At 36.0% G+C, this 14436-nt stretch overlaps 1 protein-coding gene across 1 annotated transcript in view; it reads right to left on the reverse strand.

Annotated features, from left to right (window-relative positions):
* Positions 1–14436, reverse strand: part of LOC103607003 (lipid phosphate phosphatase-related protein type 1) — a 51165-nt gene that overhangs the window by 22734 nt on the left and 13995 nt on the right. Inside the window, exon 2 of the mRNA XM_008591559.1 lies at positions 8944–9076. Within this exon, the coding sequence (XP_008589781.1) occupies positions 8944–9076 (133 nt within the window). The remainder of the gene's footprint in view (positions 1–8943; positions 9077–14436) is intronic.

Consider the following 14436-nt stretch of genomic DNA (forward strand, 5'->3'; position numbering starts at 1 on the left):
ATGATACAATCAATTGATGTAAGTTGATACGTGTACATTAAATACCATCTTATGCTTCAAAAAGAAGTTTCTGACAAAATTGAATACACCAGGTCCTTGATGGTAAATTTCAGGGGTTTACAGAACAAAGATTCTTGTGGTCTCTGCAAACACCAAAGGCTGACAACAGTCTTGTCTTGATGATGTGGTTTTAATCATAAACATAGATTATGTTTAAATCAATGAATCCAAACCTCATTTACTTCATCTGTAAAATAGGCTTTAAATAGTCCCTACATCATGAGGTAGTTATTCAAATAACAGAAAATAATTGTAAAAATTCTTTATAAATTGTGAGCTTTGTAAATAGATATGAGTTATTATAATTGAGGGAAGTAATTATAAATTGATTATAAAATTATTTTTTTAAACAGAAGAAAGTGATAAGAAGGCTATAATTCTAACAATCTAAAACAAAAAGTATTCAACTCTATGTGTATTCATCCTTTGCATTAATAGAGCACCTTTCACAATGTGATGAGCTGGTGGTTTTTTAAAAACGCCCTGCCTTTGTCATTATTGTGACTACTCATTATGATAAGTAAAGATGAAGGACAGTTACTTAATAAAGATGAGTAATCAACTAGGAACCCACCCCATATATTTTTACAAATAGAAAAAACTAAAAAATGCATTTCTACTTCCCCAAAGCATAAATTACATGACTTGTTGACAACACGGTTTTATCACAACAAGAGTGTCTTTCTCAGGACAGCTCCTCAGTGCTTNTTAAAAACGCCCTGCCTTTGTCATTATTGTGACTACTCATTATGATAAGTAAAGATGAAGGACAGTTACTTAATAAAGATGAGTAATCAACTAGGAACCCACCCCATATATTTTTACAAATAGAAAAAACTAAAAAATGCATTTCTACTTCCCCAAAGCATAAATTACATGACTTGTTGACAACACGGTTTTATCACAACAAGAGTGTCTTTCTCAGGACAGCTCCTCAGTGCTTCATCTCAAATGTCTGCCCCCTTTCTCACCTGCTAACCTCTAACTATCTGCTACTCAGCCCCGCTAGGCAGTGTGGATCTAAATCCTGATTGATAGACTAAAACTCCCAAAGTTTGCCAGAGGCAATAATTTTAAAATGAAATGGATGGAAGATGTGGACACAGATAAGGCTAGAGAGTATGCCCCAGATACAAACTAATGTGAGAGAGGGACCTGTGTCCGCCGAGGTGACCAAGCACAGGGATGGCAAAGCCTGAGTTTTCAGAGGACTATCAGAATTCAAATTCTGCCCTTTGTGTTTTTAAGTTTCTAAAGCTGAAGCTGATGATCTGAATCCACTCGTATCTCAAATGTCTGCCCCCTTTCTCACCTGCTAACCTCTAACTATCTGCTACTCAGCCCCGCTAGGCAGTGTGGATCTAAATCCTGATTGATACACTAAAACTCCCAAAGTTTGCCAGAGGCAATAATTTTAAAATGAAATGGATGGAAGATGTGGACACAGATAAGGCTAGAGAGTATGCCCCAGATACAAACTAATGTGAGAGAGGGACGTGTGTCCGCCGAGGTGACCAAGCACAGGGATGGCAAAGCCTGAGTTTTCAGAGGACTATCAGAATTCAAATTCTGCCCTTTGTGTTTTTAAGTTTCTAAAGCTGAAGCTGATGATCTGAATCCACTCGCATTCCCACCACCACACCAGCATCCAGCCCCCATGCGCAGCTGCCAGCCCGCGGGGGATTAACAGACGCTGATGCGGTGCTGTTGCCCTGTGACGGATGCATTCCCTACTCACTTTTATTGTGTTCTAATGTGATAATTCAAATTGTTTCCATAACACACCCTACCTTCTTTTTTATTATAGAAAGCTTTCAAACAGTTCTTTACTAAGGGTTGGGAGTCATTTTATATGTCCAGATAATATTTTTCTACCTTGCCGTGCCTAACTTTGCTATGCGATATCTTACAGAGCAAAAATATTCATATAACTTTTTAAAAGTCTGTGAAATATGCTTCCCCCGCCCCCCCCCCAACTGAGGGTGATCCTGCCCCAGGGGACATTTGACAATGTTTGGAGACATTTTTAATTGTCACTAATGGAGGAAAGGGTGCTACTGGCATCTAGTGGGTAGAGGCTAGGGGTGCTACTAAATATCCCACAATGCACACAGTACATATAGTACCCTATTTCTATACAAAAAATAATTATCTGGCCCAAAATCTTAACAGTTCTGAGGGTCAGAAACTCTGCTTTGCAGTTTACTGAAGGGTCATGAATTTGCATTGGCTAACCAGAAAAGTGCTAGAGAAAGCAGTTCTCTGCTCAGTCCTTTTATTGGAGTCTAGACTCTAAACACTGGTGCTGGGGAGGTCCCTCAGAGGACGATCGCTAGAGTCTCATATATGACTCAATAACTTTTGGTAATTAGGGTAACCTATAGAGCTCTGGGCTAAGAGTCTTGTTCAGGTCTGTAATATTCTGATTCAGCGAGGATGACATTGAAAGGGAAGTAGATTCATTTTCCGTACTGTGAGAAGAGCAACCCAAAGCAACCTCATCACAACTTCTTGAGACCTGGGCAGAGGTTGCTCCCCAGATGTGTCTTTTAGGTGAAGCATGGTCCCAGCTTCAGCATCCTTCCTCCCCCTGCATCCTTGAACTCCACCCATGGGGCCAATCCTGATCCCTACTAGAAGTACCAGACATCTTAGTCTCAAGGTCTGGTGGCTTGGCTGCTCATGGGGTCCAGAAACGGGGGTTCCATTTTTTTTCTTAATATCCATCCGGGCTCTCTTCTTCTGACCAATGTACCTGAGCTTCAACTCTGGTTCCTCTTGTTGTGTTCTAGAAGTTTCTTCATTTGCTTATAGGCTCATGTCCTGCCTTACTCTTGATGTTTTTTGTGTCAAGACTGATGACTCAGAAATAAAGTTGGGTGCCTGAGCACCATGACTTCTTGCTAGACTACCTGGGCAAGTTGAACCTCCTTGGTTAGCACATGGAGCTGGGCTAGTTCTCTGGCACCTAGTTCCCTAGGATTGTACCTGTCTTGATTGCTTTGTCCTGCGATGAAGTTATTACCAACTCTAGACAATTCTCACTCTATGACAGCCTCTCCTCTCCATTTAAAATTGCATACCTGATTTCTCAAACTCTGTATTTCCTTTCCTTAGTTATTTTTCTCTGTAGCACTTATCTTACAACAAACACTATAATGTACTTACTTATTTTGTTTAATGTTTGGCTTCCCTCATTAGAATATAAACTCAACGAGGGCACATTTCTTTCTATTTGGTTCACTAATATGTCCTCAACACCTTAATTAGAGCCTAGTATATAGTAGGTACTCAATAAATTATTTGTTTAAGGTTGAATGAACATGACCAGCCCCCCCACCTATAATTTAATTATAAATACTGAATGCTACTAGAAATGGACTGATTGAATGAAATAAAGTCTCTTTTCAGATACAGCACATTTACATAACTTTCAAAATTGAGAAGGATTTTCTAGTTCTTGAAAAGGGTGACATTAAGCTCGTCTCAGGGTATCAACTCCTACAACCGTAAAACACCATGACCTTTGAAACTGCATTTAAAATATTCATGCTTCATTTAGTTCACACTTAATTTATGGCAATTAATGTTACATGAATTAACTGTTTACCATGGCACTTCCTATTCTGTCCAGTGCTACCTAATCCTTGGATCTGACCTAAATGGCAGAAGGCCTGCTTGGTATTTAATTAAATTTTTATTAGAAGTAATAATGGAACAACTGTATGATCCCAAATGAAAGACCATAATAAATAGCTTCTGGATGACAGGCTTTTTTAGGTGCTAATAGACCGTCTAATCTTAGCATATTTGTATCAGTTATTTTTATTAACTCAAAAGAAAGTAGCTGTCCAGGAAGGGAAATTTAACTTTTATTTGCTGTATAGAAGGAAATCTACCAAAAACCCTCATCAAATTCTAATACCTTTACTTTTCAATATTAAATTAAAAAGTTACTATTGAATAATTGATACCAGAATATTTACTCAAGCATATTTGTGAATGAAATTCAGTTGAACTTATCTTTATGAATTTTGGGGAAAATGTGACTTTATTTAGTCTTTTTTTGCTGAGAAAGGAATGCGGGGGTTTATCTCTCTTGAGAACTTAAATCTGTGTATTGTTGCTATGCAATGTAATGCAACACCAAAGGAAATGATACAAGAAGGGAAAGGTATAGAGAGGGGAAAAGAATAAGAAAAGGGAGAAGTTTAAATACGTGTTACTAATTTGACTACATTTATTTTTATAAAATGTTGCTTAAATTTGTTAGCCAGTTCCTTTCCTCCCTTCCCATATCATGTAAATAGAACTTGAGAAATTAAACAATGGCTTAGAAACAGGTAGAGTATTAATATTTAACTCTGTATCCCACAGATATGTAAAATCAACTGTTACAATAAAAAATAAATAAAAAGAAATGGGTAGAGGAGGTTAGTTATGAAGGTTTATACTTAAAACCTGGGAGATTAGACATCCTTTTTACAATGAGAACTTGCGGAAAAATATGTATTGTTGGACTGGTGAATCAGAGGAATTCAGTTCCCTCTGTCAAGGTCAACACAATTAGCATTTACTCAAGGAAGAGATTAATTTGAGTGTTTTCTCTTTGACTTCACTATTTCAGCCACTTTCTCATTTAAAACTTAATTTGGGTCTGTGGGGTGGGACTGGGAATTATCCCTCCAAGTCTATGCCACACAGACTGGAAAAGGCAAAGAATTAGAGAGCCAAGGTGCCACTTTCAGCTCTCCTTTCTACATTGAGACCATGATCTGGATAGCCTTCATTTTGCCACCCACCCTTTTAAATTTTTTTGTTTTTAATAAGGTCGTTGTCTCTTTCTCATTTCAAAATTATACATATTCATAATAAAAAAACCCTAGAAATTACAGAATAGAAAGCAAAAGGAAGTAAAATTATTCATCTGTAATCTTATAACTCAGAAGTGACAAAATTAACTTCTAGTGTATTTCCCTTCAGTGTCTTTTCAATGGGTCGCACACAAACGTATACATTTATTTAATATATCCTTTTTATTAAAAAGATCTTTCGCTCTCTTTCTGATTTTAAAATTATGCATATTCATGATAAAAAACTAGAAATTACAGAACAATTGAAACCAGAAGAAAATAGTTATTCACCCATCATCCTACAACTCAGTGACAACAGCTAATTTTCAGAGTATTTCCCTTTAGTGTCTTTTCACTGGGTCACACATACATGTATGTTTATATAATATATACTTTTTATTTAGAAATAATTATAGATTCATAGTGTTTAACCTTTTTATGTAACATATCATGAATATTCTCCCTTCATTAGAAATTTTTAAAAATAACATTTTCTGAGGTTGCAACTTACAGTGGCAGCATTATTTAAAAAAGAAAATTACTAAATATCTCTATATTATAAAGTAATTTTAGTTCCTAAAATTAATTTACATCTCCAATCATTTTCTTAGGATAGACTCTTTGATGTAAAATTTTGGGTTAAAAAGAACACTTATTTTTGAAATAAATATATGCTTATTATATATAGTACTGAAATAAATACTGTCAAATTTCAATGCAGAAACAGCATATAAATTTAATCTCACCAGAAATGTATAAGAATCCCAAGTTTTTCTCATCCTTAACAGCATAAAGCATTATTTCCTTAAAATTTTTTTTGCTACTTCATTGGCCTTTTCTGCACTGTGAAGCTGATAGTATTTGTTAGGAAATACTATCTGTAATGAGTTCTGGAATAATTACATAAACTGCAAAAGAAAAGTTATGCCATTTCAGCTTAATTAGAATAGTTAGCTGAAACAGCTGTCATTTTCCAATGCCAACTGTATATTATTTAGGTGGCTACTGGGCTAGAAAAAAAGACTTAAGCTCTTCGCAATGACGTTTCTAATACATTTTCATCACTACTTTATTTCACTTTAATTTTTTTTTCAGAGGAAACATTTCCGTTTAAAGGGTCTTTATTCCAAGCAGTACGTCTTCTTTCTCTTATGAAAAAAATTAATTTACAGATGCTCAGAAAAAGTTACCCTTCTCAAGATAGCCTTCTCCCCCTCCTCCTTCCACCTCCAACCCTCCTATATAAAATGTCAGAATAGACTTCTCCAGCTTCCTCTTAAAAATTGCCTTATTTATGCTCTTTAATTTCCTAGAACTAAACTGAAGAGTGGTAATAAAGTTAATTAAATAGGAGGCAAATGAATATTTATGAAAATAGTTTGAGGCAAATCTGTGATTTAACAAAGTTTATTTTGCTCTTATCAAAAAAACAAGCCAAAAAAAATAACCATTTATTGAAAACCCATGTGCCAGGCAGTTTGCAATATGCTATTGACATAGAATGAAAAAGATAGTCTCTACTCTCCAAGGGATCACAAATTGATAGGCGTAACAGACTTAAGAAATCATAGTAATATGATAAGTGCTTATAAAAGATGTAGGTGCAAGGCTCAGGAAGACAAGGCAGCTAATTGTCTAGGCAGCTAAGTTGCAAGACAGGATGTTGGGAGACCACTTAAAGGGGCACAGAATTTTAAGGGCCTAAGCTAGTGGTTCCCAAACTTTAGCGTGGGTCAGAATCACCTGGATGACTTGTTAAAACACAGATTATCAGGCTTGATCCCCAGACTTTCCAATTGGAAATGAGGCCTACGAATTTGCATTTCTAACAAGTTCTCAGATAGCTTAGGGTATCTCCCAGGGTTTTGACTCGAGCACCTGGGAAGATTCTGGTGTCATAAAACTGAAGAGGGAAAACATGAAGTGCTTTTTTTACCCAGCAATTCCCCTTGCCTTTCAGTGCTGTTTCCTCTAATTCTCCAAGGTTTACCTGTCACCTGCTGGTTGTCTCTTTACTCGAGCATCTCTTCCTTATAAGCAGCATCTCATGAGGCTGAATTCTAACTGGCCTCATTTGAATGTCTCTGGCTTATGCTACCAGGACCCAGCTCTCTATTAGCTTACAATAAACCCAAATAGACTAATGTGTCATTGATTATGAGTGTGGGGATTTGATGCTTCTCCGGGGTGACAAATTTCTACTTTAACAGTAGTCTTCCTGAAACCATGACTCAGCCCACTGCTGTGTCTCAAGTGAGAAGTTCAGACTCTACAACAGGCAATGGGGAGGATTTGTTCCTTGATGGTGGGGGGTCTTCTGACATCCCTCAGTGAACGAAGACTGGCTCTGCCAATGTGCAGAGGCCTATATAAGTGACAAATGCCTGTTAAAATTTCTGTTCTTGAATCCTACCCCAGCTGGGGTGGGCCACAAATTGGTATGACTTAATTTTGCCAAGGAAAAATAACAGTGACTTTTAAAGATTTTTCTATTTACTTGTAATATAATAACCCTCTACTCTGAATAACTTATTTTAATTATATGTACAGGAAGCAGATTAGATGGTGGCCATAAAATCTTCTTCCTTGAATCAAATTATGTACATGTATGTGCATATATGCACACATATACTCCTTGAGAAAAGTTACTTTACACCTCTTTCTATTGGATTTTCATCTATACAATTAGGACTGCAAAAAGCCTTGCAAAGTGTGGGGTGAATTAAATGAAATAATGTATGTAAAGTGTATAGTAAATATTCTCTTCTGTCCTTCTCTTTTCCCCTTGATGATTTGTTATCTAGTCACTCTGGTGGAAAATGATCAAACTCTGGACATCTTTGAAAGGAACCATTGTTTGGAATGAATGAAGTAGACGGTGACATCATATTGATCAGGGTATACCCAATGATCCAACTGCAGATGTCCACAGTCTGTAAAAACTTTTATTTTGCAAATGCCATCAGTAAATGTGTAAGACTAATGTTAAGGGTTGACTCATTTAAATTTGATTTTCTTAGGCTTCTCACTCTAATACTTCCCTCATTCCCCCTCCAATCATAGAAGTTATTGTATATTTGATTTTGATGTAGTTATGTTCTCACGGCTTGAAGAAATTTAACCCTTTCCTACAACAGGGGGAAAAAAAATATTAAGCATTACCAAAAAGGTTGAGAGCATGCTGTGTTCTGGTCCTTACTTTCTCAGTTATAAGTTTTATATGTTCTAAATGGCAACATGGCTTGTTTTAATACTAGCCATGTTCACACTTTGGGAGTTTTATCGTGGCGCCCGTGAAGATTTGATCAGTAGGTATTTGCAGGATCTCATTAGAATGCTGTAATAGTTATTCTTTGAGTACTTAATGTGCAAGAACTCTGCAAGATCTATATGCCTACCTATACCCATACACATATGAATTCCCATACCTATAATCATCAACCATAGCACCCCAGGGGTTTTAATAAAAGTCCTGGAAGGAGAGATGTAGATCATGCCTTCATTATTCCTTGTCATGAACACTAATAAAAGCATTTGCTTTCCAACTTTGGAAAGACATTGTCTTCAAGAATCTGATAAATCAGATCTCCCATTCTTTGTTAAATTCTTTGCATAAAAAATACTGGAAGAGAAATCTTTTGTCAGGAAACTTGATTATTTCTAAAGTCATTTTATCGATGTCCCCAGTTGCCCCCAAACCTTGCCTGACTCAGCTAAAGGGTATATGGCAATATCCAATCAATGCTAAAATATATGTCTGAGGAAAATCTCTGATAAATGTTGCATAGGGAAAAAAATCAAAGTTATAATCATAAGACAATAAGTACCACTTCACTTCAAGGGTCAAAAAGTTGACTTGGCCCTAGGATCAGGCTCAATTTCTGTTCTTCCTAGAAACTTTCCAAAGCAGCCCTTGCTTTTAAAGTTGATAGTTCCATAGTTTAGTTTATTTTATCAAGTGTGTTCACCTTGAGTAAGTTTAATAAGTTTTATCTTTGTGAGGCTTAATTCAGCATGCTCTTGTACTCACCTATGAATCTTATGATCCTTCGGAGTAAGGGGTTCAGGTAACAGCATTCTCCAGTCAGAATTGTTTTCTCCTGGGCAATCAGGGATTCTCTTGTTGATTTTATGAAATACATGGATATCTCACCAATAAAAATCTGGGGAAGAAATGTTTTTAAAATGTCACGTTGAAGAGTTGTTTGATAAAAGAGACCAGTGGCTTTAAAAGAAAAAAACCCCAAAAAACAAACTTTTGAAGATCCACAATCCTTTTAAAACATATCATGTTGGAGATATGGAGAGTTATATAGTAGCTTTCATTGAACACTTCAAAAGAATTAGAGAGCAATAATTGATAATTTCAGATAGCATTCAGGCTGTAATATTAAAATTTTTATTTTATTTTAACTTCTCAGTATACATTGTAGCTGATTTTCGTGTCCCTTTACCCATTCCTCTTTCCCCCCTCCCTCTCTCGCCAACCCCCTCACTACATCATATCTGTTCACTTGTCTTAACAAGTTCAAGGAATTATTGTAATTGTTGTGTCTTCTTCCCCCCGCCTACCCTTTGTTTGTTGTAATACTAAATTCTAAGGTCATATAAAACATAACTTGAAATACTAAATTGTTATAGAATTTATGATTAAGCTCATGCTGGGACTGAATTTATTTTTTAACTCAGTGTGTGAGTTCAATGATGAAGAATGATTCAGACAGCCAATGTGCCCAAGAAGGCATTATAAATACACGTTACAATAAATTATTACTTCATTATGCAACAACATTTCCCCAGAAAAATGTGATTTTATAGATGGTCTTTTTACTATACATAGATCTATGATTTTAGAAAAATTTTATCAATGGTTTAAGAATTCCCATACCTTGTATTCCTCCTGTCATTGTGGAATATCTGTTTAGATGGATAAAGATGATAATATCATGAAAGGCACATGGGTAATGGAAATTAAAGTATAAAATTTTAAAACTGGAATCATTTATAACTGTTTTTCTATTCCCCTTATTGGTAAGAAAATTAAGAGTTGCAGGAACTCGGCGACCCACAGCCAGACAGTGTCTAAAGCAGCTCTAGAATGTAGCCTACAGTTCTATTTCCACTACATCATTCTATCTCATACTTTAACATCATATGCATCTTTCAGTGCTTAAAGCAGATTACATTTAACCTGGTTTGTTTCCTGGGTCCTCAATATTAAGTACAAATTCAACAGATATTATTTTTTGAGTCACTACTATGAACAAGTGTAGTGGTTAAAAGAGGAAGAACAGTGAAGCCAGGTTTTCTTGCCTTCAAAGCAGGTGTTGGTGACTTATTATCTCTAATGACCCTGAACAAATTATTTAACCCTTCCATGCCTCAGTTGTCTTATCTGTACAATCAGGATAACAGTGTCTATTTGTAGATTTAATCAAATATATACATGCATATATGCACACACGTGTATATATATATGTATCTGTGTGTGTTTATATATGAATTGCTTAGAACATATTATATAGCAACATAATATGTGCTATATAAGAGGCTGAAGTTGTTATCCTTGATGATATAACAAAAATAACTACATTAATATTTTCATCATTATCATTATTACTATCATTATATTATCATGAAGCACTTTGCTAGATCACTAGGGAGGCAGATTCTGAGATGAATAAAATGCCTCTATCCTCCATGAGAACATAATCTACTAAGGAACACACACACAGAGATCCTGTAAAATTAAACAGATTGTGTCTTATATATACCACAAGAGAAAAGTGCTAAGAAGCCAAGGTTCCTGGGTAGATTAAGGGGATTTCTCTCCACTAGGCAAGCTGGGTTTGCTGTAGTCAGTTTTCATTCTTAATGCCAAATGTACCTCATGGCTAGGAGACTCTGCTGCTTGTTGTATATTTATAATATGTCATCTTTATTTACAGGAGGGCCTTTTGCCTCCTCTGCCAAGAGCACTTGATCCAGACCACTATTAAGGTTCTTACCCCTTCACATGGAAAATGTCAATCTATCCCTCAAGACTCTGAGCTTCTCCAGTTGAGGGCCATTAATGTTTCTGTTATTGCTCATACTCCCTGCCCAGAACCTGGAGCATGATTAGTTCTTTAAAAAAAAAAAAGCTTTAATTTGAATTTTATTTAAAAGGAAAGAAGACTGAACATTTTATGTAGCCTGGAGGAGTCTTGCTGTCTTACAGGCAACCAGGCCCTTGAAATCCCCATAGCTCAGCAAAGCCTTAGAGTTCTCTCCTTGATTCATGACCCACCTTACTGGAGACATCCTAAATCTGGATAGTGTGATCTTGAAATAAACAGCTCTAGTTTGCATTGACATTAGAGAAAATATGGGGAAGGGAGAGAAAGAACCATTTGAAAGTAGAAAAGTCATTATTACAGGCTAAGATGATTGTAACAGTCACAAGCCAGTTTAATTATTTTGACAAAATGCTACTTTAAATATTTTAGTAGTCATATTTAGTTGTGACTACATCTTAGCCAGAATGTTTTTAACAGCACAAAATTATTCTTAGCCTTTAGATCTGAAGAACCTGCTTTACAGCTCTGTCACACTCTAAAAAGTGACAAGACTCCCTTGGGGTTGGAGGACGCTGTTCAGCTCCAGCAGAGATGGGGCAGATGTGTAGAATGACATGGTACCACGGGAGCCAAATGACAGAGGAATCCACCAGGAAGAGCCAGTGGGGTCCACCTAGAGGCATGGCATAGGTGGGTTGCAGGAGGGATAGTAGCTCATTATTGGCACCAAGGGATCTGAACAAGTCAGAACCAGGGTGGGAAGTAGGTGGAAATAGAATTCGAAGTAAGACAAATGATGACCCAGCATGGATCACCTTGGCAGGCAATGTCCGGGTGTGGTTGTGTAGAGTTACAAATATTTTGTACCTACCATCCCTTGGAATTAATGATGAATTGATGCTCTGCCATGTGAACGTATTTGCATAGCTTCAGGAACTCAGCCCTCTCTTTTTCCTCATAAGACCTATCTCTGCCAAAATAAAGTGCCAACAAGCTTTGTTTTTCTCTAATGTGTATAATGGAACTTCATTACTATTCTTTATCTTAGTGAACAGATGAGGATAAATTCATGCATGCTTGGATAAATGAAATAGTATCATTTGATACTATTGAAAGCTTGAGGGAGCTTTTCCTACAGACTAGATTAGGTATTCCTATTTTACATGAATCTCTTCTATTATTTCTCTTTTCTAGTTCTTATCACAAATATTTTTATTGGTTTTCTTAGTTATGGGATGTCCTGCCTATCTTATTCTAGGTTGTACTCCTAGAACCTAGACCCGTGTAAGATATATAGCAGTTTCTCAATGTTGAATGAATTAAGCATATCAGATTAATGAGGGTCCTTTAGAATACAAGTTTAATAAAGCAGACTAAAAGAAGAAAAAATGATTTATGTGTCTTTCAAGATGCAGTGAAAATGTCACTGCCTTAGGTGAAGCGTTTCCATGTCCCCTCAAGAAAATGGAGACCCGCTTATTGTCGCTACCACAGCACATTATACAGATTTCTACCCATACCTACCTAATTAATTGCTATTATTGTCTATATGTCCCCCTCCATTTGAGTCCTTGCGGGAATAACGTTTGTCTTTCCTTGTACAGTGCCTAGGGCAGAGCCTGGAATATAGTAGGCTCCATTAATATTTGTTAAATGAATAAGAGGTTAAATCCTTGAAGGACTTACTAATGGATAGAACTCTCCAACTGTACTTTCCCTTAAGATGAACATTTGAAATCCCCAGTATGTACCAGAAGTCACAGAATTCTTGTTGTATTGCTTAAGAATAAATAAAGCCAGAAATTAAATAATGTAAAGTGAACTATCTCTTTTATTCTAAATTGACTTATTTACTCATTTAGCACTCAACAGCTCTTGGGAGGGGAGGACGCTCTCTGCGCCTGGTGTTGTTCTAGCAGGGCAGACACAGAAGTGAACAGATATATATAGTGGGGGAATACAAATCAATGAATGAATATCTCATATAATGTGTGATTGTGATGTGATGAGAAATACAATGGCCTCTGGATCATATGGTAGTTCTATTTGTAACTTTTTGAGGAACCTCCATACTCTTTTCTATAATAGCTGTACTAATTTCCACTCCCACCAACAGTGTGCAAAGGTGACCTTTACGCCATATTCTCAGCAATACTTATCTTTTGTCTGTTTGATAATAGCCATTCTAACAGGTGTGAGGTGATATTTCATTGTGATTTTAATTCGCATTTTCCTGATGATTAGCGATGATGAGCATTTTTTTGATATACCGGTTGGCTGTTTTTATGTCATCTTAGGAAATGTCTATTCAGGTCGTTTGCCCATTTGTTAAATTGAGTTGTTTTCTTGCTATTGAGCTGAGTTCCTTATATATTTTGGATATTAACCCCTTATCAGATATATGCTTTGCAAATATTTTCTTTCATACTATAGGTTGTCTCTTCACTCTATTGATTGTTTTCTTTGCTATGCACAAGATTTTTAGTTTGATGTAATCCCATTTGCTTATTTTTGTAGCCTATGCTTTTGGGGTCACAACCATTGCCCAGTCCTATGTCATGAAGGTTTTCCCCTATGCTTTCTTCTGGTAGTTACATAGTTTTAGGTCTTAGATTTGAGTTGGTTTTTGTAAATGATATGAGATAAGGGTCTAATTTCATATTTCTGTTTGTGGATATCCAGTTTTCCCAACCCCATTTATTGAAGAGAGACTGTCCTTTCTCCATTGTGTATTCTTGGAAACTTTGTCAAAAATAGGCTGGTTGAAAAATGTGTGAATTTATTTCTGGGCTCTCTACACTGTTTCATTGGTCTCTGTGTCTGTTTTTATGCTAGTGCCCTGCTGTTTGGGTTACTATAGCTTTATTGTATATTTTGAGGTCAGATAGTGTCATACCTCCAGCTGTGCTCTTTTTGTTCAAGATTGCTTTGGCCATCTGGGGTCATTTGTAGTTCCATACAAATTTTAAAATTGTTTTTTCTATTTCTGTGAAGAATGTCATTGATTGCATTGATCTGTAGATTGCTTTGGGTAGTATGGACATTTTAACATTAGTTCTTTCAATCCATAAACATGGGAAATATTTCCATTTAATTGTGTCTTCTGCAATTTCTTTCATCAGTGTTTTACAGTTTTCATTGTGCAGGTCTTTCATCTCCTTGGTTAAATTTATTCCTTTAAAAATTTTTTTTTAGTTATTATATATTATTGGGATTGTTTTCTTGATTTCTTTCAGATAGTTTGTTGTTAATGTACAGAAACACTGCTGATTTTTACACATAGATTTTGTATCCTGCAACTTTACTGAATTATTAGCTTTAACAGTTTTTTTGGTGGAATGTCTAGGATTTTCTACATATAAAATAATGTCATTTGTAAGCAGGGACAATTTAACTTCTTCCTTTTTTTTTTTTTTTTTTTTTTTTTTTTTTTTTTTCCATGTCCGGCAACGGATCCCAACCCC

This window comes from Galeopterus variegatus, unplaced genomic scaffold (assembly GCF_000696425.1).
Source record: "Galeopterus variegatus unplaced genomic scaffold, G_variegatus-3.0.2 Scaffold7034, whole genome shotgun sequence".
Lineage (NCBI taxonomy): Eukaryota > Metazoa > Chordata > Mammalia > Dermoptera > Cynocephalidae > Galeopterus > Galeopterus variegatus.